This window comes from Pelophylax lessonae (assembly GCF_965119305.1).
Source record: "Pelophylax lessonae genome assembly, chromosome: 1".
Taxonomy (NCBI): domain Eukaryota; kingdom Metazoa; phylum Chordata; class Amphibia; order Anura; family Ranidae; genus Pelophylax; species Pelophylax lessonae.
This window is the reverse complement of record NC_138768.1, coordinates 562,195,841-562,221,322: the sequence shown is the minus strand read 5'-3', so window position 1 is coordinate 562,221,322 and position 25,482 is coordinate 562,195,841. Positions and strand designations below refer to the sequence as shown.

Genomic DNA, 25,482 nt, shown 5'->3' with positions numbered 1-25,482 from the left:
AAGAGCTGTCTTGAACAGTTTAACATGCAATTTCTCACTTATAGCTGAACTAGAACCCAAAGTTATCTTTGCAGGGTGTCTCACAGCAAGGCTTGAATGCACGTTTTTGTCTAGGGGAACATTAAAAAGCCTTAACCCTCACTCCCGCAGGCTTCCTCCCCTCCATGCAAACATCATTCCTGCTTTGTAAGCAGGGATGCCAAGGGCCTGCCCAGACCCTGAAGTATCCATAAGAAATGGAGCCTGCCAAGTGCTGGGAGTGAGGAATAGGGAGGTTAAGGGTGTTTTCAAATAATGCAGCACCCCTTTCACAGCAGCAGAAGATCCAACATGGGGGGTTAAAATAGAGAAGATCAAAAAGCTTTAAAGTAGAATTCTATGCAAGATCTAACTACTCCTAAACATGCTCCCTCCACATTCCTAACTATTAACCACTTGCCGACCGTATACTGTATATATACGTCGGCAAGCTGGCTCTCCCAGGCAAAACCACGTATCGGTACGTCATTTGCCTGGGTGGAGCTAGGGGGAAAGCGTGCGCCGGCGGCGTCGCGCTCCCGTTCCCGATCGTCGATGTGTGTCAGGAGGCTCCGATTGCCGCCTGACACTCTCAATCTCTCCCCGCTGACAGAGAAGGACAGTCGGCTGATGTAAACACACCCGTCCGTCCTCCTCCCTCGGATGATCACAGAGACCATGTGATCCTGCTTTATAGGATCGCATGTCTCTGTGTTCATCTCACAAGCCCAACCCCACCCCCCACAGTTAGAATCACTCCCCTAGGCTTACATTTAACCCCTTGATCACCAACAATGTTAACCCCTTCCTTGCCAGTGTCATTATTACAGTAACAGTGCATATTTGTAGCACTGATTACTGTAGTAATGTCACTGGTACCCCCAAAAGTGTCATAAATGTCAGGGGTCCGATCTGTTCGCTGCAATGTCGCAGTCCTGCAAAAAAATCGCAGATTGCTGCCATTACTAGTAAAAAAAAAAAAAACAATAAAAATTACATAAATCTTTCCCGTAGTTAGTAAACGCGATAACTTTTGCGCAAATCAATCAAAATACGCTTATTGCTATTTTTTTTTACCAAAAATATGTAGCAGAAAACAAATTGGCCTAAAATGTTAAAACAGTTTGATTTTAAATTTTTTTTTTTGGGGAATGTTATATAGCAGAATGTAAAAAATATATATTTTTTTTGCAAAATTGTCGCTCTTTATTTGTTTATAGCGCAAAAAATAAAAATCGCACATATGATCAAATACCACCAAAGGAAAGCTCTATTTGTGGGAAAAAAAAGGACACCAATTTTATTTAGGTACAGCGTCGCACGACCGCGCAATTATTCGTTAAATTAACGCAGTGCCGAATCGCAAAATAGGGCGTGGTCATAAAGGTGGAAAATCCTCCGGTCTGAAAGTGGTTAAAAATAACCTGTGTAAGAAAAATCTGTACACTTACCTATTTTCAGGCTCCTTCAGTCATGTCACATGGTGTCCCCTATGTCAGCCAGCGGCGACTGCATTGGCGGGAGAGAGCACCTGGTAATGGCTGGTAATGCTTGGGAGCAGTGGCGGCATCCTATGGCCCTTCTGTTTTTGGTGCTTCCTCTTCTCCCCAGCAGCAGCCGCTGGCTGACTGGGGGGAGCCATATCACGTGACCATACTGCAGCAACCTGAAAATAGGGTAAGAGCAGAGATCTTTCTTACACAGGTTAGTCCAAATAGGTGTTAAGAGGGGGAGGGAGCATTTTTATAAAATAGTTAGGTTTTGCATGGAATTCTACTTCAATACTTTGAGTCATAGACCTAGAACAAATATACAGATCAGGCATTCTGACTTCACGCTTACTTCAGTTGTTGTCTGCTTGTTCCAGAACAGTATTAAAAAAAAAAAGTCAGAGGCAGCCAGACACCTAGTATTTTCAAAAATTTAGCAATAGTAGGTTACTTCTATCAAGTACCTGGTTAAAGGACGAAGTAAAAAGAAGGCTTCTCTTACACCTCTGGTTCTAACACCCCTGGAATGGCAGAAAGGAGATGAGAGGGCACAGAGTACCATGGCTGCTAAATGTCCAATCTTGAGATAAAGTAAAATTCTCTGGAGGTGGCTTGGCTGCAAGGTGCTCTGGGAGACAGGCACCAAGAAGTAGGATGTCGCAGAACAGGGCTGCTGAGTAGTCACTGCGGAAAACAGGATCTAGATTGGATCAACAGCTGGTATGAACACAGGAGCAGATCAGAAACTGCATAGTTGGAGGATAAGCTTAAGTCAACAAGCATGGAAACCGGCAGTAAGAAGAATAGCAGGCAAGGTTCTGGTCAGAAGGCAGGCCGCAATCACGCAAGGGAATCTATAAAGAGGAGACAAGCTATAGTCAGATACTAGCTGGGTCAGCAACAGAGAGAGGTGAGGTAGAAGCAGGTCCGAAGGCGGGTCGGCTCAGCAACAGAGAGGAAAGTTAAAAGCAGGTCCAAAGGCAGGTTAGCAACAGATAAGGAGAGTAGAAGCAAGTCCATGGGTAGGTTGGGTCAACAACAGGTAGTCAAACAGAAACAGATTACACAGGTTATAGCTAAAGACCATCTAGCAAATTCAGCTCTGACCCTTAAATAGGCCTTCTGGCGCCGATGCTGTAATTAGGTAAGCAATACCATGCGAACATGGAAATATGCAGCGTGTTCACCTATAAATGCATTCACATGCAAAAACACCTTACTAGGGCTCCAGGTTCACATGTAGGTAGAGGGCAGCATGGTGCGCTGGCAGCAAAGGACACACTCAAAGGCCGGGGTGGTTGAGAACAGTATATTGTGAGAGTTCCAACAACCTACAAACAGGCCCGGTGAAAAGTCACCACCGACCAAGGCCACTGACATACATTAGTGGAGGATCGAGACCTTGGAGTGATGCCAACAGTTTCTGCAGCGAGGAGCGAGAATGCCTGTGGCCGGTCCACACCCAAGTGGGAGGCTTCCTACACGGAGATAGGGCAGTCCCTGTACTAGCCACTCGCATAAAGTGTGCCAAACCCAGGAGCCAGAGGTTTAAATAGACTCTGCCCTGGCCCAAGATGGCTGCCAAGGTCACGTGGGGCACCAGTGTCTTCTGGTGACCGCAGGAAATAATAGAGGAATTAAGTTCCTTACAACTTCCTTCCCCTTCTGTTTTGCCGCCTAAATCGAGCGCCACCTACAGTGGTGAATACAGATTATAGCTGCCTGCACGTATACCATGCTGACACAACGTCATTTTTTCAGTATGGTAAGCTGGTAAAATTACATATTTACCGACCCCCTTCTTGGTTCTCTATTGTGACACATCCCCTGCAGCAGCCGGCAGGAGAGGGGAGGGAGCATAGTGGGGGTCAGCACAGTGGGGGGGGGGACCAAGGGAGCACACAGGGGCCCAGAGACATCAGAACACAAGTGAACTGGAGGAGTGGCGGGGGCAGCATACAGAGGAACCCATCTCCTCCATTTTTCCTCCTGCAGCTACAGGAGGAAAAAGGAGGGCAATGATTTCTCTACATGCTGCCCCCCGCCGCCCAGGTGTACAGGGGAGCCACACAGACCCCCTGGAGCATGGGGCCTGGTTGCACTTGCAACCTCTGCAACCCCTGTAGTTACGCCCCTGCTGGCAGGGAAGGGGTTAACATCAGGTGCAATCAAAGGGTTAAATGCAGGGCTGGTCAAAGACATTGTGCTAGACATCCAATCTTTTGGATGTCTACATGCTTGGATGGCGGATCTGACCTGCACCGAGTGCTGAACTTGCACCTGAGCGGCTTTCTTCCTTGTTTTTGCTTGCAAAGACATTGTGCTGCCTGGGTCCAAGAATGAAATGCTGCCCCCCCCCCAAAAAAAAAAACAGGCCCACCAAAAGGCCCCCACATCCATTATATATAAAATCTTGAAAATATTATATATACTGTTATCTCTTTCTTTAACTCACCACCGGACCAGTCCACCAAACACCCACTGTCTGTCCTCCTGTCACCCCTGCCATTCCTGTGTCTGCCTCACCCACCGCCCTAGAAGATCCACTCTGCCCTGCGTGAGATGGAGTGCGTTGATGTCTGACGTCATTGCGCACACCACAATTACGTGAGGAACATTCCCTGGAGGAGACGCCCCGCCTCCTTATACTCATCAGAGATGAGATGGAGAAATGCTGCCCATAACACTGTGCAAACTGATGACACACAAAACTGCTTGAAAAAAATCTTGGGAGTCAATTTGCTGCCCCTCTCAAAGTCCTGCCTGGGTCCAATGCCAGTGGGACCTATGGTAGGGCTGGCCCTGGTTAAATGTGTTCCCTGGGAGTGCTTTCTTACTGTGTGAGGGATGGTTTGACTGAAGCAGACTACTGCTTAGCAGAAACACAAGATCTCTGTCTTCCGTACTAGCAGAACGGCGATCTGTCTTGTTTACATAGGGAGACCGCCGTTCTGCCTCTCTTGGAATAATTGCCGGGTTTCTGGCGGACATCGGGACCCGCTGATTGGCCCCCGCTGTGATTGGTGCACGCCCCAGAGCTGAAGAAAAAAAATCAATTACAGGTACGTGATTTTGCACGTATGGGCCGCCATGCCGTAGTTTATGTATGTAGGGCAGTCCTTAAGTGGTTAAAACATTTTGGTGTAGCACCCTACAGATAGGTGCTAGGCAAATGTATAGTGGGCCTTGTCTGCCTAACAGCAGGGCCATGATTTCTTTTTTGCCAGGGTGTCATGGCTTCCAGGTGTGTCTGCTGAGAGGGGAGTCTCCCCACTGGTCCCTGTGAGAGGCTTCTCATAGGGCGGTGGAGGAAACCCAATCAGGGGACACATTCAGGCTTGTAACTACCCAAGAAGACAGATTATGCCACAAGGGATTCTGGGAGTGGGTATAAGTTTGTGGGAAGTGCGTGACACAATGTCTTTGGTGGGAGCAGAGTCCCAGGAGCAAGAGAACGGCTGTCTCTCCTCCTGTTTGAGGAAGAGGATGTCTCGAGTGCTGCCTGAGAATCCAGAGAGTGCTGAGTTGAGCTGAGGGGATCCGGTGTGCCGAGAACCAGCGGAGAGCAAGAGGGGTTCAGTCCCAGGAAAGCCTACACAGGTCGTGAGTACTGAGGATTGCCCCTGGGGGTCTGCCTAGAGTCAGTGGGGACCACTCCGGAGAAGGTTCTAGGATCCAGATATCAGCTAGCTGTAAAGGGGATACCAAGGTTGAGGACCCTGAAGTGACAGAGGGGGTACCTAGTCAGGGGACCCTGAAGAGTTAAAGGGGGCACCTGCAGTTTGGGCCCTGAAGAGACAGAGCGCAGTGTCTTAGTTGAGAGTTGCAGCCATACAGGATTTCACAACAGTCTACCTCAAGCCAGTGCAAGGCTGAGGCGGAAGTTAGTGACTTTGCAGTACAGCAGTGTTCGTAGCTCATTGTTCTACAGTCCTGGATCTTCTAGACTCAAGGTCGAGGATCTAGCACTTCTTTCAAGTTACAGTGTGTTCTGAGCGTCAGTGAGCATTGACTGGCGTCCAGACAGCGTTACCAGACATTTTCCTGAGAAAGTCCCAAGTTGTACTTAGTTGAGCCTAAAGGAGTATCCCACTCATTCCCTTCTCCCATCCCCTTAATTACAATATAACAACAAAACAGAGGTGCCGGAGTTGTCCATGTCTCAGTTCTCACACCCAGGGTCGCAGCTCACATGGGCTGGAGAGGTAACCAGTAACAATGGCAGACCCATATCAGGCCACAGGCCTGGAAAACCTGCTAGATTACCTTGTATAAAAACTGGTCAAAAGGTCATCTTTTCTTCAATTTAAAACGTCAATGTGTCAAGATGTTTTTCAGGCCACATGCTGAGGTCTCCCCCACCCCAATTGAAAATTAAATGCATTTGTCATACCAAGCTCCTTCTCCAGGGCTATTGCTTGTTAACCCTTATGCCTCGTACACACGATCAGATAATCAGACAACTTATCGTTCTCGTTTTATTGCATGATACTAGTATTGAATTCAACAAACGTATGATTTTTTTTTTTGTGATTCTGGAAAAGCTTCCTGGTTGCGTAGCTACGTATCGGATAGTGAAAAACAAAAACAATGGCAGCCAGGCTTTTTCCGGGTTATTTTCGTGTTTCTGATCATGCGTGGTCTTTGTCTATCGATTTTTAGGGAACGCATACTGTACTGATTAAACGATTGTCGTCTGCTAGGCTATCGTAAGACAAAGGTTTTCCTGTTTGTCCCTTCGGATTTTGTTGGACGAAATGTCGTGATCGGCTGTCGAAAGCTGTGTACTAACGATTAGATTATCGTACGATCAATTCGAAAGTGTTTTTTTTTGTACAATTATCTGATCATGTGTATGAGGCCTTAGTGCCGTTTCACACTGGTGTGATGCGGGAACCCTGTGAAGTCAACTGCAGGTTCCCACATCGCACCCAACGCACAGGCAGTTCACATTACCATATGCGCACTGCTGGGAATGTCAATACAAAGTTAACGACACCCCCAGATTAGTTTGCATATCGCAGTGCGAACTGTTTATTCGGACAGGAATCGGATCGCATAGGTGTGAATACCCAGGCGATCCGATTCTGGTGCAGACCAAAAAAAGGGTCCTGCACGACTTTGGTCTGAATGCAATGCGAATTCAGCCATACAATCTGTATGGCTGAATTGGCATCGCACAGACATCGCATGTGATTTGCAGAGTAGTGCCGTGCGAATCACATGCGATGTCTGACATTGCTATAGTGTGAACCACCACTTATGCTCAATATTGCCTTACACGTTCACCTAATTCACCTCCCCACCCACCATACATATTCAACTGACTCACGTCCTGTTGCTACAACACACATTACTTTATTTCCTACTGATTTCACCAGCTGAAGCCAGCTATAAATTTACCCAGTCACGCTGGTCATAAATGTTAGAAGGTGCTTGATTCAGTCTGCACTATTCACCCTCAGGGTAAGTTCACATCAAAGTAGCTATAGATGAGTAAACCTCTACCTAGGAATGATGGGCGAGGCATCTGCCCCATTATCATTGCAGTTCTGTATGTCCTGCTGACTCCTATTGCAGGTTTCTGCCCATCTCAGTCTAACATATAAATCAGTATTAGATAGTGGTGGCATACTGTCTGTGTAATATGCAGATGTATGTTTATACTGTACAGTACACAGTCCATAAATACATAGTCTGTAGAGAAAGAACAGATATCTGTATGTTATTTGCACTGCAAGGCTTTGCTGCCTCTTATTAGCATGCATCTTTATGCTGGCCTTACACTATGCGAAAAAAAATCGTCTGAAATTCGATCATTTGGACAGTTTGTTCATTTTTCGGCCAGTTAATGGGCACAAATCGGTAATCGGTTGTGACGTTTTTGAGCCGAAAAAACAAAGGACAAGTTTGGAAAATTTCTGCTGAACGAACTATAAATTCGATTTTTAAAATAAGATTAATGTATTTTTAGTCCAAACTGTTTGTACTAGGTATATGTGACAAAGCAAACAAAAAACGCATTCATTTATGTCTATTGAACGATTTATCGGTCATTACATGAAGGCACGATGGTTTGCTCTCATGGCCGAGTGTTCGTTTTTCGAAAATGAGTTTGAACGATTTTTTGTATAGTGTATGGCCAGAATTAGGCACTAGCTGACATGTTTCTTGGTGAATGAGGCACATGGACAGACAGCAGCGTCACTAAAATGAACCACTTCTGGGCCAGAAGGTTTTACTCCCTTAATGACCAAGCCATTTTTTGCAATTTTACACTGCGTGACATCAACTGGTAATTTGCACGTTCATGCAATGCTGTACCCAAACAAAATTGATGTCCTTTTTTCCCCACAAATAGAACTTTCTTTTGATGGTATTTGATCACCTCCGCGGTTTTTATTTTTTGTGATATACAGTAAAACCTTGGATTGCGAGCATAATTCGTTCCGGAAACATGCTTGTAATCCAAAGCACTCTTATATCAAAGCGAATTTTCCCATAAGAAATAATGGAAACTCGGATGATCCGTTCCGCAACCATTTATTCATAAGTCTTTTAGTTTATAGTCTATATACAAAGATTATAGCAATGCGATAGGTTGTGTCATCATAAAATGTCCATCCACAAACGGCAGCCTCCACAAGGGGATTAGAAGCAAAATCCAGCAGGAGCTACAGAGTATAAAAGAGATGAGAGGCACCTCTAAGTGTAGCAATATGGGGACATTTAATGAAGGTACAACATTTAGCAACTCACATGGTTGATGATTAAAGAGGCACATCTAAGTATGCAGGCATCCGGGGTAAAGCTGTCCACATAGACCATCTTCTGAACCACTGGCTCTCACCGATGTCAGTCTGCAATTGGGATTGGGAAGACTACCCTGCAGTAGAGTGATCTGAAAGCGAGACTTTGAATCGCTCGTGGAGCGCAGCGTGGAAGGGTGTAATCATCAACCATGTGTGCTGCTAAATATTAAACCTTCATTAAATGTAACAATATTGCTACACTTAGAGGCGCCTCTCTTCTCTTTTATACCCAGTTGTGACATGACGCTGCTTGTATATCAAGACATCACTTGTATATCAAGTCAAAATTTATTTAAAAAATTTGCTTGTCTTGCAAAGCGCTCTCAAACCAAGTTACTCTCAAACCAAGGTTTTACTGTAAATGAAAAAAGACTGAAAAGTTTTGAGAAAAAAAATGTCATTTTCTACTTTTTCTTATAAAAAATATCCAATAAACTCAATTTTTGACATACATTTAGGCCAAAATGTAATTAGCTACATGTCTGATAGAAAAAATCTCAATAAGCATATATTTATTGGTTTGCGCAACAGTTATAACATCTACAAACTGTATATACTGCTTTTACTTACTGACTGCCTATCTCATTTCTTGAAGTGCTAAAATATCAGGGTAGTACAACCCCCCCCAAATGATCCCTTTTTGGAAAGTAGACACCCCAGGTAATTTCCTGAGAGGCATGTTGAGCCCATTGAATATTTAATTTTTTTGTCACAGGTGTTTATAAAATGACAATATATATATATATATATATATATATATATATATATATATATATATATATATATATTTTACACAAAGTTGTCATTGAAATGATATATTGCTCACGCATGCCATGGGTATATGTGAAATGACACCCCAAAATACATTCTGCTGCTTCTCCTGAGTATGGGGATACCCCAGATGTGAGTGTTCTAGCCACGTACAGGACCCTGAAAACCAATCACCGCCTTCAGGCTTTCTAAGGGCGTAATTTGTTGATTTAACTCCTCACTTCCTATCACAGTTTAGGAGGCCATGAAATGCCAAGATAGCACAAAACCCCCCAAATTACACCTTTTTGGAAAGTAGACACCCTAAGCTGTTTGCTGAGAGGCATTTTGAGTATTTTGCAGATCTCACTTTCTGTCACAAATGTTAAAATTTGAAAAAAGAAAAAAAAAATACATTTTCCTTTTCTTTGTTCATTTTACAAAACAGATGAGAGCTGCAAAATATTCACCATGCCTCTTAGCGAATACATTGAGGTGTCTACTTTCCAAAAAGGGGTTATGGGGGGGGAGGGGGGGGGTGTGCTATCTTGGCATTTCATGGCCTCCAAAACTGATAGGTAGTGAGGTGTGAAATCAACAATTTATGCCCCTTGAAAGCCTGAAGGCAGTGATTGGTTTTCGGGGTCCTGTACGTGGCTAGACTGCCAAAAAGTCTCACGCATGTGACATCTCCATACTCAGGAGCAGCAGCAGAATTTGGGGTGTCATTTCACATATACCCACGGCATGTTTGAGCAATAAATCATTTAAGTGACATCTTTGTGTAAAAAAAAAATTTTCCCGAAACTTGTGGCAAACTATAAAATATTCCATAAACTCAACATGCCTCTCAGCAAATAGCTTGGGGTGTCTACTTTACAAAATGTCATTATTTGGGGGGGGGGGGGGTTGTGCTATCTTGACATTTCAGGGCCTCCGAAACTGTGATAAGCAGTGATGAAGTAAAATAAGCAATTTACGCCATTAGAAAACCTAAAGGCGGTGATTGGGTTTCAGGGTCATGTACACAGCTAGGCTCCCAAAAAGTCTCACACATGTGTGTAGCACCCTCCTAGGTAGGTTCTAGTAAGAGAGTATAGTTTTTGGCTCTGTCTGCCTATCAGAGGAGCTGTAGGCAAATCTATATTGCTCTCTGCCTACTAGAGAGCAGGATCTGTTAGTGAGGTCTGCTCATTGTGCTCAGTATGTGATTCATTATGTCTAGAAAGTGTTTCACACTGGTCCAATAAGAAGGCATGTTGGTCAGTGGGAGGAAACCTGACAAGTGGATGCATATGCTTTGGTACAGTCCTGGTGATTGGCAGGGGCAGGTCGCCTCGGTGCATTCTTGGATACTGATCTGTGTTCGCTCCGCTTATGTATATATATCCAGACAAGGAAAGGGTGTCACTTGTGAAGCGGTCATGGAGCCCAAAGCCCATTTAAAGATTAGGTAACAATGCACAGTCAGTTTGCAGTATGGCCTAGAAAGAAGCAGAAGCCTACATGTATAGTCTACTCTAAGTTCATTTTTAATTACAAACTACACAGAAAAAAAAGTTTTGATAACATTCTAACCAGTTCCCAACCGCTCGTCGCAGTTTTACTGCGGCAGGCTGGCTCTCCTGCACAAATTGACGTAGCTCTACGTCGGTCGCACGTGTGGTGCTGGGGGGGCGAGCAAGCGATGCCGGCAGTGTGCTCCTGCCCCCACTAGGCAGTGAGGATGCCGATCCACGGGGCCGGAGCCCGTAATTGCCCTGGGCACCCGCGATCGCTCCCGCTGAGAGAGAAGTACGGTCAGCTGTTGTAAACACAGCTGACAGTTCTTCTCTCTGAAATGATCACAGAGCGCCTGTGATCCTCTCTATATAAGATCACAGGTCTCTATGGTCATTTCACAAGCCCCGCCCCCATACCGTTAGAAAACACTCCCCTAGGCTCACACTTAACCCTTTGATCACACCTGGGTTAACCCCTTTCCTGCCAATATCATTATTACAGTAACAGTCCATATTTTTAGCACTGATTACTGTAGTAATGTCACTGGTCCCCTCAAAAGTGTCAAAAATGTCGGTTAGGGGTCTGATCTGTCCGCTGCAATGTCACAGTCCCGCTAAAAATCACAGATTGCCGCCATTACTTACTACATTACTATAAAAAATAAAAATGACATAAATTTTTCCCCTAGTTTGTAGACGCGATAACTTTTGCGCAAACCAAACAAAATACGCTTATTGTGATTTTTTATCAAAAATATGTAGCGGAATACAAATTGGACTAAAAGGATGAAAAATTTAGATTTTTACATTTTTTGGGGGGGAATGTTATATAGCAGAATGTGAAAAACATTGTTTTTTTTTTCAGAATTGTCGCTCTTTTTTTGTTTATAGCGCAAAAAATAAAAATCGCAGAGGTGATCAAATACCACCAAAAGAAAGCTCTATTTGTGGGTAAAAAGGGATATCAATTTCATTTAGGTACAGCATCGCATGACCACGCAATTTTCCGTTAAATTAACGCAGTGCCATATCGTAGAAAATGGCCTGGTCATTAAGGGGGCAAATCCTTCCAGTCCAGAACTGGTTAAAACGTTACTTTTAATATATAACTGTCAAAAGGTTTCTTTCTCTTTGAATGGATCTGGAAATCTGTGCACATTTCTAAACTGGTATTCTGTCCTCGCCCACGGAGGTTTGATGGCTGCTGCTGAGTCATCCAGTTATGGAGATTTTATGTTTCCCTTTTATCTGTGTATTTAAGTCTTTTCATTCTGTAACATAAAAGTTCATTGATAAAAATGCATGGAAAAGAACTTTGACTCCCGCTGCTGTACTGTATCTGAGCCAATGAGGAGGCAGAGAGCCCAGGGAGCCTCAGTTCTCATGCCCATTGCTGGATCCAGATTGGGCTCAGGTAAGTATTTGGGAGGGGGAGGGGGTGTAAAACGTCTTCTGCCTTTACAATCACTTTACGTAGGGCAGAGATTCTCAATCTTTTTTTAGTTGTAGCACCCTTTAAAATTATTCAATATCTTCAGACAGCCCGTCTAAAATGAAAACCAAAAAAAAAAACATACATGTTACTTATCAACGGGAAATCTGAGCCTGGGGCAATGCACAAACTGGCTTGATGAAAATAGCTTCACATTAGAGTCCCCACCTCACATCAGAGTCCCCCCTCACATTAGAGTCTCCCTTTCACATCAAAGTCCCCCCCCCCCACATATTAGACTCCACTCTTCACATAGAGTCCCCCCCTCACATTAGAGTCTCCCTTTCACATCAAAGTCCCCCCATCGCATTAGACTTCACTCTTCACATTAGAGTCCCCGCTCACATTAGAGAATCCCATTCACATCAAAGTCCCCCCATCATATTAGACTTCACTCTTCACATCAGACCCCCCCCCCACACACACATTAGAGTCTCCCTTTCACATCAAAGTCCCCCCCATCATATTAGACTTCACTCTTCACATCAGAGTCCCCTTCAACACATTAAGAGTCCCTCTTCACGTCAAAGCCACCCCCCTTCACTCTTAGACTTCACTCTTCACATCAGAGTCTCCCCTAACATTAGAGTCTCCATTTCACATTAGACTTCACTCTTCACTTCAGAGTCCCCATTCACATTAGAGTCTCCCTTTCACATCAAAGTCCCCCCATCACATTAGACTTCCCTCTTCACATCAGAGTCCCCCCATCACATTAGACTTCACTCTTCACATCAGAGTCCTCCATCACATTAGAGTCTCCCTTTCACATCAAAGTCCCCCCATCACATTAGACTTCCCTCTTCACATCAGAGTCCCCCCATCACATTAGACTTCGCTCTTCACATCAGAGTCCTCCTCACATTAGAGTCTCCCTTTCACATCAAAGTCCCCCCATCACATTAGACTTCACTATTCACATCAGAGTCCCCCCTTACATTAGCGAATCCCTTTCACATCAAATCCCCACTACATCACATTAGACTTCACTCTTCACATCAGAGTCCCCCATCACATTGACTTCACTCTTCATATCAGGGTCCCCATCACATTAGAGTCTCCCTTTCACATCAAAGCCCCCCCATCATATTAGACTTCACTCTTCACATCAGAGACCCCCATCACATTAGACTTCACTCTTCACATCAGAGTCCCCCTCACATTAGAGTCTCCCTTTCACATCAAAGTCCCCCATCACATTAGACTTCACTCTTTACATCAGAGTCCCCCCTTACATTAGAGAATCCCTTTCACATCAAAGTCCCCCCATCACATTAAACTTCACTCTTCACATCAGAGTCCCTCCAACATCAAAGCCACCCCCCCCCCCCCCCAAATCACATTAGAGACTCACATTCACGCCAAAGTCCCCCCATCACATTCGAGTCTACACTTCACATCAAAGTATCCAGATCACATTAGACTTCACTCTTTACATCAGAGTCCCCCCTCACATTAGAGTCCCCATATCAAAGTCTCCAGATCACTTTAGACTTCACTCTTTACATCAGAGTCCCCACTCACATTAGGATCTCCCTTTCAGATCATAGTCCCCCACATCACATTAGACTTTACTCTTCAAATCAGAGTCCCCCCTTACATTAGAGACTCCCTTTCACATCAAAGTCCCCCCATCACATTAAACTTCACTCTTCACATCAGAGTCCCTCCAACATCAAAGCCACCACCCCCCCCAAATCACATTAGAGACTCACATTCACGCCAAAGTCCCCCCATCACATTCGAGTCTCCACTTCACATCAAAGTATCCAGATCACATTAGACTTCACTCTTTACATCAGAGTCCCCCCTCACATTAGAGTCCCCATATCAAAGTCTCCAGATCACTTTAGACTTCACTCTTTACATCAGAGTCCCCCCTCACATTAGGATCTCCCTTTCAGATCATAGTCCCCCACATCACATTAGACTTCACTCTTCACATCAGAGCCCCTTCAACACATTAGGAGTCCCTCTTCACATCAAAGCCCAACCCCCCCCCCCCTCATCACATTAGACTTTAGGCCCCTTTCACACACTGAGCAGGAGGATGACAGTTGTTCTCCGCGCTGTGTGTGGAGACACGGCTGTCAGTTCCCCATGCATCTCTATGGGGGAAATCGAAAGAGAACGGACCGATTTGACGGAAAGGATCGGATGTCAGCGGACATGTCTCCGCTGACATCCGATGCCCGATAGGCATGCATGGGGGGGACCGTTCAGATCTGTCAAAAAAACGGACAGGCAGATCTGAATGGTCCGCCTGTGTGAAAGAGCCTTTACTCTTCACATTAGAGCCCCTTCAACACATTAGAAGTCCCTCCTCACATCAAAGGCACCCCCCCCATCACATTAGAGACTCACATTCACATCAAAGTCCCCCATAATTTTAGAGTCTCTACTTCACATCAAAGTCTCCAGATCACATTAGACTTCACTCTTTACATCAGAGTCCCCCCTCACATCAGAGTCTCCATTTCAAAGCCTCCAGATGAGCCTCACTCACCACATCAGAGCCCCTTCAGCACATTAGGAGTCCCTTTTCGCATCAAAGGCCCCTCCCCCCCCATCACATTAGACGTCACTCTTCACATCAGAACCCCTTCAACACAAAGGACGTAAATTTTGTTTGGGTACAGCGTCGCACGACCGCGCAATTGTCCATTAAAATAACGCAGTACCGAATCGCAAAATAGTGCCTGGTCATTAAGGGGCAAATCCTTCTGGTCCAGAAGTGGTTAAAGAAATTAGGTGACAACTCTAGTTCCAACACGCCTGATCTCATCCCTAACTCTAGGGTTGTCACCTCATCCCTTTAATCCAGGACACATATTGATTACACAGGTTCTGAGTCTGATATAATGCAGGTAAGGCACTAAGTGAGTTTAATTACCACCTTAATCAGCCACAGAACCTGTGTAATTAATGTGTGTCCTGATTTAAAGGGATGGTGACAACCCTAGATCCAACAAGCCTGAGCTCATCCCTAACACTGAAGGAGTGGATTGTTTTTGGAGAAAGGTGTCACTTTAAATGTGTCGCCAGTAACACGTGTAGCAGCACACGTTGTAAATGAAGAGCAGTTTAGATGGGAAGTGCGGTTACATGAGAGAAAGCTTGGTGTGCGATCCCTCTGATCCGCCATAATCCCTTCTCCCTGATGTCAGCCCGACCTCGGACAGCTGATTCTGGAAGTGGGGCGGTGATCTCCAGCGAAGGGGGGCGGTGATCTCCAGGGAAGGGGGCGGGGACAGCGGCTGATCTACTAATAGGGAGTGCGGGCTGGAGGCGGGATGGGCTCAGTGAGTCGTGCTCAGGGAAGGAACATGTGGCCAGTCGTGGTGCTGGGGATTATCGCCGCCGTCCTCGCCTGGGTATGGTTCGGGGGCAGAGGGGAGAAGAAGGAGCAGCACACAGGGCTGGTGACTCAGCTCTCCTCCCTACAAGAAGAACCTGAGGTAGAGGACTCCCAGCCTCACACGACTCTCAATAATGAGCCAGTGGTCCCCCAGCCTGACAGGACTCCTGATAATGAGCAAGTGGTCTCCAAGACTCCTGATAACGAGCAAGTGGTCTCCAAGCCTCACAAGACCCCTGATAACGAGCAAGTGGTCTCCAAGCCTCACAAGACTCCTGATAACGAGCAAGTGGTCTCCAAGCCTCACAAGACCCCTGATAACGAGCCAGTGGTCTCCAAGCCTCACAAGACCCCTGATAACGAGCCAGTGGTCTCCAAGCCTCACAAGACCCCTGATAACGAGCCAGTGGTCTCCAAGCCTCACAAGACCCCTGATAACGAGCCAGTGGTCTCCAAGCCTCACAAGACCCCTGATAATGAGCCAATGGTCTCCAAGCCTCACAAGACACCTGATAATGAGCCAGTGGTCTCCAAGACTCCTGATAATGAGCCAGTGGTCTCCAAGCCTCACACGAGTCTCAATAATGAGCCAGTGGTCTCCCAGCCTCACAAGACTCCTGACAATGAGCCAGTGGTCTCCCAGCCTCACAAGACTCCTGACAATGAGCCAGTGGTCTCCCAGCCTCACAAGACTCCTGACAATGAGCCAGTGGTCTCCCAGCCTCACAAGACTCCTGATAATGAGCCAGTGCTCAGTGCTGGACAAGCCAGCCTTAGTCATGACACAGCTACTCAGCTGGAGAAGGAGCTGAACACTATAGATGAAGGTTATGGCCAAGGTGAGTCCTCCTCAGCGGAAGAAGACCATAAAGAAGATGCATGCCACCTTACTGCCCCAGCTAAAGAGGGGGTGCACACCAGACAAGACCCCCCACAATGGTCTAATACTGAAGCCCACCAGTCCACAGGTGAGGAGGAACAGGTCAGTGAAGATCTGAGCCCTTCAGGTGATGAGTTGGTGGGTCCCAGAGAAGAGAGTCACCCCTCTATTGGTGGACAGGAGGCGAAGGTCACTGCGGAGGACGTGAAATTTGCAACGGTCACAGAGAAAAAGTTGGTGCAAACCAGTAAAGGAGATAATGACTTCATTGTACCCGATAAAGTGGTGCCCATCGGTGCTGAGACCAGCGTGCTGCACCCACATCATGTCCAGGACGATGGGGGGATGCTTGGAAATGGAAGTGAAGAGCAGCTCCAGAAGGACCATGGAACAGGTATTGTCTTCTCTCAGCTCAAAGCTGCTATATTTTCTTGTGTGGGGTTCTTTTTTTACCTTCAAGGGTAACCCCCCTTTTGTGGGGGGAAAAACATGGGCAAACTGTGGCCCTCCAGCTGTTGCAAAACTACAAGTCCCATCAAGCCGCTGCCTCTGGGAGTCATGCTTGTGGCTGTCAGTCTTTCTATGCCTCATGGGACTTGTAGTTTTGCAACATCTGGAGGGCCACAGTTTGCATATCCCTGATCTAGTGTATGTAATTGTGACTCAAGTCATATTGTAAGTGAATTTTATTAAAAATCATATTTCTCTTTTTCAGTCTGCAATGCTATAATTTTCTATAAAATGCAATATGGCTACCTAGAGGTGTGTACAGAACACCCCCCTAGATATGTCCTTTCCTGCTTGTGGGATTGGCTCACTGATTTTCACAGAAGTCTGCACTAAGAGTTTTTGGCATCCCCCCACAACAAAAATTTCATTTTTGGTGAGCAATTCCAAATTGGAAACCCAAGTCTAAAGAGATGCAGACCTTGCCAATTTCCTCATTAGAGCCCTGCTAATGCAGCAGCTGACTGATAATTATAATATCACTCTCATACAGATTCACTTAACACATGGGCACAGACAAACAAGCAGTGCTTTTTCTTCAGAATACAAAAGGTAGGAATTTGCAAAAAGATGTTTATTAAAATTCTTGCAATGTACCTAGATCACCCAGTGTGGATTTTTATTTTTTTCAACAAAAGTGGAGTTACTCTTTAAGGCTGGGTTCACACTGGTGCGATGTGGGAAACCCTGCGATCCCTGTGCAGGTTTCTGCATTGCACCTGAATCGCAGGTGGTGCATGTTGATATCTGCGAACTGCTGCAGGTATCAATGTAATGTTGTTGACATCCCCCCCCCCCCAAGATCGGATCGCAGTGCGAGCTGTAAAATGGTACAGGTATTGGATCGTATGGCTGTGAAGCGATTTCAGCCTTACAGATTGTATGGCTGAATTTGCATCACACACAACATTGCATGTGATCTGCACACCAATGCGGTGCAAATCGCATGCGATATCTGTGAATTCCTTGGGGCTTCTGCACACTGCATCTCAAAGAAATGTCTCCTACAGGCTTTTGAGCACTCATTATTTATTTTTTTTTTCTTTCTGCCTGGAAACTCCCCTCTGTTAGCCAATGTGCCTATGATCATCATGGCGTTTTACAGGCAGAAACCCTCCACTCATTCCCCTGTGCCCCCCCCCCCCCAACTCACGTTTCTGAGAGGAGCTTTCAAGCAGAAAAGATGCTGTAGTGTGCAAAAAAGCTAAAACGCACAAGAAAAAATGAGCTGAAGGAGGAAAAAAATACTTATGCTCAATAAAAATCTACAACAGAGCACAAAATGCACACATTTCTTCCTACTTTTAGGCCAAGATGAGCGCAAATACCTGTAAAAGCGTTTTTTTTTTTTTTTTTGGGGGGGGGGGTTAACTTTATTTGTCATTGATTTATTTATTTTTTGTGGGAAGGGGGTAATTTTATCTACGTTTATTTGTTTTTCATGATTGCATTTGAACAGTAAGTGAAGGTTCACATTTGTGCAATGCGGGAACGCTGCGAATATACACTGTGTTCCCGCATTGCATCCGCACCCCTGGCAGTTCCCACTGCCATATGCGATACGCTGGGGGTGTCAATTAAAAGTAAACGACACCCCCAGATTATATCGCAGTGCGATCTGAAAGTTCGCACAGAATCGCGTCGCACTAGTGTGAACCACCATGTGATCTGATTCTGCTGCGGAGCAAAAAAGGGTCCCGTGCGAGTTGGGTGTGAATTCAGCCATACAAACTGGCTGAGTTTGCACTGCACAGAGATGCATGCGTTCATATCTGTGCAACTTCAAAGTAGTCCCTGCACTACTTTGGTCCGACTTTGATGTTTTTTGAGGTCTATAGACCTCAATATTACACAGGCATTGATTCTAAGTCCATTCAAAATCATGCGAATTTTAGGTAACCCAATTGTGAAAGGGGCCTTACTAAAAGAACAGAATGTGAGCATTTTTAAAGCCAGACTAGCATTTTCAGAGATCATGTATTTCTGACATTTCTGTTCCAGGGTTCACTGTAGTGGTTGTAAAACTGGAATCTGTTTGGTTTATTCCTTGTACTAAAGCAAGGAACTTAAACTGCAACATAGTTCTTTCTCTGGTAACTTTTTGGTATAGAGGATTACTTTACAGAAACCATTTCCAGCCTTAACCTGAAACTCTCAAGGGGAAAAGTGGGTCATTTATTGAATAGTGCATAGGTGGTGGTGACACTGGGTAAGACAGATGTCATTGAAAATTTGAGCCAACATGACATTTTCATGTACTGTTAAACTTGAAACTGAGTCCATGAGGGTGCCGAGTGACTGTGGACCAATGTTAATAGAACTTAATTTGAAATTGACCATTCTCTATTTGCAATAGAACTAGTTTGAGGTAATGTCTAGAAAATGTGGCTATTTTCCTTCTACCTGAATAAACTTAAAGTGGTTGTAAACCCACCTTTTTATAACTTGTACCTAATAGGTACTGTAACTATCTCCTACACTTGCACCGTTTAGGAGATATTTACATTGCATGCAGCCGATGACGTCATCAGCGCATGCCCTCTGAAGAAACGGCTGCCTGTGCAACTCCAGCATTGCTATCCCTGTAAATAGTTTGTTTGGGCCAAGCTGGCCCAAACAAACTATTTACTTCTAAGAATCATGGCTGCAGTCAGTACTGTTTTAAACTATATATATTCTCAGCTGCATACCGTATATAGCACGGTGTTTCCACCCTTTTCTCACAACAAAATTAAAACTACCCACTCAGCTCACGTAGGTCTGAGCAGAAGTTTGCCCACAGCCTTCTGGGACACATCACAAGTCTCAGAAGGCTGTGGGAACATTCACTAAGCGTGGCCTGCACAGTGGGCAGCTGGCTGTGAAGCCTCAAGGAGTCAGTTGGCTGCCCAGTTAATGTCGTCTGCGCTGGAAACATGAAGACTGGTATAGAACCTGCTTGGGTGAGGACTAGGGTTGCATGATATTGGGGGGGGGGGGGGGGGGGAAGTACATTGCGATATTTTTTTTCAACGATATATATTGAGAGACCCGTCAATCCAGTCGATTCAGTGCAGCCTTGTACCATATACATTACAGGGTTAATGTTACTGTAGGGAAGTAGTGCAGCCTTCTCATTGTACAAGGGACACCTGGGACAGCCAGGGTTAATTTTACTGTAGGGATTGGAGAGTTTTGCAGCAGCCTTCTTCTGATTGTATATATACTGCAATGGGAGTCCGGGACAGCCAGGGTTAATGTTACTGTAGGGAAGGCTGCTGGGAATGGATGGAAATCATGAAGTATTGCAGCAGGGCTTGCAGGCAGCAGCACAGCCTTCTGATTGTAATTGCAGATACAGGGCAGGCCAGGGTTATTAATGGTATTGTACTCAGTGACAGTCAGTGTGGATTATTCAGTCTCACTCTTGGGACTGACGGTGGTGGTAGTAGCCGGTAGAAGAACACAGCCTGACAGTGACTCGACATCCGAGCAGCCCACACGTTCAGTCTGATGCCCTGCAGCTAGTTTTCTTCACCGGCACAGCAAACCAATCACGCTGTGAGTAGCGGCACAGCGAACCAATCAGGTGTGCAGGTGGCTGCAATCACTGAGTCCCCCCCCCCCCCCCCCCCCCCCCGAGTCCCGTCTTCTCCCTGCCTAATGCTGAAACATCGTGTCTTCGGCGATGTGAATATCGCCCACGCCCGCAGAACAATAGTCGATATCACATCGACTATCGTTCAGCCCTAGTGGACAACGCTGGATCCTTTGACAGGTAAGTGCGGCTACTATACTTGTAGGTGCTGTCTTTTAATTCATTCTTCCTAGGGTGAAGATGCTGATTAGCTGTTAATGCCCCGTACACACGCAACGATTATCGGCCGACCGATCGGCCGTCTTTTGTCCAGAGTTGTGTTTTGTTGGTTGGAATGTGCCTAGACTGCACACGAATTTTATTCGGCCAACAAAAATCCACTTCAGAAGTGATGTCATGTGCTGGTTTACTTTCCGTGTGTTTTTTCTTCTCTGAGCATGCCCAGTCTTGCTCATCCAATTTTTGTCTGCCGACATCTGTACTGACTGACGGAAAATCGGCCGTTCTGTTGACGGCCAACAAATTTTATAGCCTGCACACCAGATTTTATTTGGCCGAAAAGTCGGAGTCGGTTGTCAAGCATCATACTAACAAGCCGAAAATCGGCCGATTGTACGGTGGCCTAAAATTCACGTCCAACTATTGACGCGTGTATACGGGGCATTATTCACAACAGGCCTTATATTTTTGAATGCATTCAAGGCTTCTTCCACAGACTGGCTGAGATATGGATTGTGACATTATCCATCCACCTCAGCCAATCAAAAGAAGCCTTGTATTTATTCAAAACAAAGTTTCCTGGGAATGGCTTTGTAGGTTGAGGCAGTATACGCCTGCCAGCTCCCACGGTGGGTGGGGTGCTAACTCAACACTATTGCTATCTGATATAATTACATCAGTAACCTGAATTTGGAAAAACTATAATGCCAGATGGTCAGTAGATGGACACCCTTTTGACTGTCTACACTACAGCATGATGCAGGAATTCCCAGAATGATGACTGGCTTGTGAGCGTTCAAAAAAGTAGTGGAATACTTGGCTAACCCCACTTCTTCCTGACGGCCTGCACTCTTGGTATGTGGGCAAACCCTTGATCTCTTCTCATAAAGCGCAGGACTGCTGGTCCTACATTGTAAGTGATTGCATTGGAGAGACCACAACCTCATTACCCAGGAGCAGTCTTGTGGAGCAATTTTTACCTCTCAGAACTCCCACTGACGCCATTGATCTTTTTAACTGTCTGTAAGGGGGGTAATTCCTCCCAGGGAGCACAAGTGTAAGGCACATTCTTCCCACTGACTATCCTACTAATGTAGCTGGAGTTGTAGATGTAGTAATTAGCAGGGATTCCCTGAGATTGGAAATTCTTCTTTATCTAGGGTTCCTCTGTGTTAAAAGGTTGAGAGGCTGCACTAGACTAAAGTTGGCCATACACTGATTGAAATTTGGCCAGTTCAGTGGGGACAGGACATGGTTTTGTGAAACCCAGATGTAATCCACATCTGCACATTTCATATTTTAGTCCTTTCTTGCAATCACAAGTTTCAGTGCACCTGTCATCAGAGATGTATAGTAACTAAGTAGAACTACTTCACAACTGTACTTAAGTCCTGAAAGGCGGTATCTGTACTTTCCTAGAGTAGAATTTTTTTTTTTTTTTTTTTTTTCTTTTACTTCACTACAGTAAACCCCCCTCCATTGCGGGGGTTACGTTCCGGACCCAGCCGCGAAAAGTGAAATTTCGCGAAATAGAAAAACCCTATTAAAATGCATTGTAGGCATGTTTTTTTTTACTGTCACTGTACGTGTAGAAGCATTTTAAGGTCTTTAAACACACTTTTAAAACAATAGAAACTCATTTAAACACATAAAAGATACTTAGAGACAGAGCAAGAGCTATGAAAAACACAAAAATCTTTCATTTTTAATGATTTATATAGTAAAATAACATTACAAAAAAAAACGCGAATTACCGGGACCGCAAAAACTGAACCGCGATGTAGCGGGGGATTACTGTACATTTTTTCAATGATTTCAATACTTCTACTCCGATATATTTTTTTTTTTTTTTTTTTTTTTGTGCTGCATAGTTACTCGTTACAATTATAAATTACCACTGCCAGAACAGATGACAGGTTTCATGAAGCTCAAAACATGTGTATTATCAGCGCATATGAAAATAAATGCTACTGTATGCATAAATAAAAGCTGCATTTGAAACAATAAACATGATGTTCAAACTTTTGACTTCTTTCTTTAATAACTACACAACACAGTACTTGTACTTTTACTTTCAGTACTTGAGTAGCAAAATTAAAAAAAAAAAAACTACTTGCAATACTGAAGTACCAAAAATGTTGAATACTTTAGTACTTCTACTCAAGTCACTTTTTGATCGAGCACTTGTACTTTTACTCAAGTATGGGTTTCAAGTCTGCCTGTCATACAAATGCCACTGTAAAGTTAGGTCCTGGATTAATTGCATGCACATAAATCTGTAGGAGCCCCTTTGTAACCACCTAAAGTTGATTTGTTAATCCAACCTTCCCTACAGGTTCTTGTTAGAGCAGTTGTGCAGGGAGTCTGAATATGGCTTTGCAGTCCAATAAGCACCAGAGGGGATGCATTTATTTCAGTAATTCACATAGATCTGGTCACTCTAACCCCACCCCCCTCATAATAGAAGCCTATTTCTCTATAATACAAGCCTGTGTGCTGAGGGGTGTGACTTTTATTTAGCGCTGCTAGCTTGGACACTGGTATGTGTGCAGGAGGCAATATTTTTACCTGGGAATTAAGGTATTTTAATGCATTTTCAAGAGTCTCTAGTCATAATGTACAGGACTATAAAAGGAGATAAAGGTGCAAGAGGCCCCTTTCACACATGCGGACCGTTCAGATCCGCCTGTCTGTTTTTTTTTTTGCGGATCCATGGATGCCCCATGTATCTCTTTGATGGATCCGATGTCAGCTGAGACATGTCCCCTGACATCCGATCTGTCAAATCTGGACGGATGGAAACCCTATTTTCCATCTGTCCAGCGGATCGGATGGAAACGGACAGACGGTCCATTCCCCTACAGAGAACAGCAGGACCTGACATCTGTGTCTCCGCACACAGCGTGGAGACACAGCTGCCCTCTGCCTGCTCAGCAGGGGATCGGCAGATCGATCCCCTGCTGAGAAAAACGGAGTCTGCTGACGCACTCCACTGTGTGAAAGGGGCATAATGGTTTAAAGCGGAGTTCCAGGCACGAAAACATTTTTTCAATAAACATACCCCCGGGACAGTCAGGGCTAGTACATTCCACAATGGCTAGCCTCTGATCTGTCCCGGTTCGCACTTACCTGCAAGAAGAAATACTCATAAATTTTTTTCCACAGCGTTGCCATCTCTGTTGTGGGCAGCTGAAGCCGGCGCGATCCTCTTCTGCGTCCTCTTCTCCCAGAATGTGCCTGCACCGGCCCCTCTCGTCACTTCCGGTGCGGCGCCGCATTCCTCCACAGCTTCTGGGCATGCCCAGAAGCTGTTTAGCAGGGAATGCGGCGTCGCCCCGGAAGTGACAAGCGGGGCCGGTGCAGGCACATTGATTCCTGGGAGCGATGACGTTCAGCTCCCAGGAATCATTGCAAGCCAGGAAGTGACGGCGGAGCTGAGGGAGGAAGTGGAGAATAGGTGAGTATATTCTATCTACAATTACAAGGTGAGTAAAAAAAAAAAAAAAAAATATACCTAACTATCCAATTCCTTTTCAGGTGAAGAAGATCCAGCGGATGGGCACAAAATCGATTTTGTGCCTGGAACTCCGCTTTAACTATAGGTTAATTCTACTGTCAAATGTATACAAGATTGCAACTTGGCAATTTAAATATAGAAAATGTTTTTTTATATTGGCATACATTTTATGTGATAACCTGTAACTTTTTTTTTTTTCTTTTCCATAGTGTGTCTTCAAGGGAATGTCACAAATGGCAATGCACTGAATGTTACCATTTCTCCTATACGTGCCAATCGATCAGCAAGTGAAAATAATTTTGACCATTGTGAACAATCAGAACTAGACCTGGCTGTTAAAAGGCCATTAGTTACCCTGGAAAATACTACCTGCGCACAAGTTAATGGTTCAATAACTAACACTGTATCAACTGACCGTTGCCACGGAGAGGTAGCAATTGCCCAGAAATCAGAGGATGTGATTCAGACAAGTCCAACTGTGGACAAATGTGTTCTGTTACATTCATCCAACCAAGAAGAGGAAAGTCATGATTTTAAATTGACAGGCTCTAGTGAGAACAGTTGCTTTGCTACACACTCCGAAGCAAAACTACATGATGACCCTCAAAGGACAAAAAGGGTCGCGGCCGTACAGCCAATCCCACAGAATGTAAGTCTCGGCTTCAAAGTGCACTATATCACGCAGTCCGACTCTCAGCTGATAGCAGTCATTGGGGATCATGAGAAACTTGGCGAATGGGAGAGCTATGTCCCTCTAAGTTCTGATAAAGACGGTAATTGGTCACATTCAGTCACTCTGCCAGCTGATGCCAACGTAGAGTGGAAATTTGTTATGGTGGAAAATGGGAAGATAAAACGATGGGAAGAATGCTACAACAGGCATTTAAGAACTGCACATGAAGATCTTGCCACCCAGCAGTGGTGGGGCTATCCATAATAGAAACTTTTAGAAACATGCAGAGATTTTAGATCAGGTCTTGCTTCTTAGTATGTAGTTCGAAAGGTAACCCGTCAACATTGTGAGACTGTGTTTGTTCTAGTGTTTAATGATTAACTGGCTTTGTCTGCACCATGAAACTATATTGACATAGCTTACCATCCTTGCTTTTAGCCCACATTTTAGTAGTTACAGTTTAGCATAAAAATATGCTGGTTTTGAATGAATTAAGGGTATGCATATATCTGTTTGACACAAAATATACCGCAACATTAACTTATTAGGAATGGTCTCTTGAATAGCTCTGGTTCCTTTATGGTCAATTTCACTGTTGCTTTATGGATTTCAGACTAATCGTATATGTAGAAACAAAATCAGAAGTGTTTGGGTTTTTTTCTTTTAAGTTAATTCTCTGTATTTGAG

The 25,482-nt window shown here is 44.8% G+C and overlaps 1 protein-coding gene across 1 annotated transcript; it reads left to right on the top strand.

Annotated features, from left to right (window-relative positions):
• Positions 1 to 15,358: 15,358 nt before the first annotated feature.
• On the top strand, positions 15,359 to 25,063 carry STBD1 (starch binding domain 1). Its single transcript, XM_082243429.1, has 3 exons — positions 15,359 to 15,522; positions 16,129 to 16,288; positions 24,443 to 25,063. Exons 1-3 carry the CDS (start codon positions 15,391 to 15,393, stop codon positions 25,057 to 25,059), a joined length of 909 nt encoding a protein of 302 aa, XP_082099555.1. The 5' UTR covers positions 15,359 to 15,390; the 3' UTR covers positions 25,060 to 25,063.
• Positions 25,064 to 25,482: the final 419 nt, after the last annotated feature.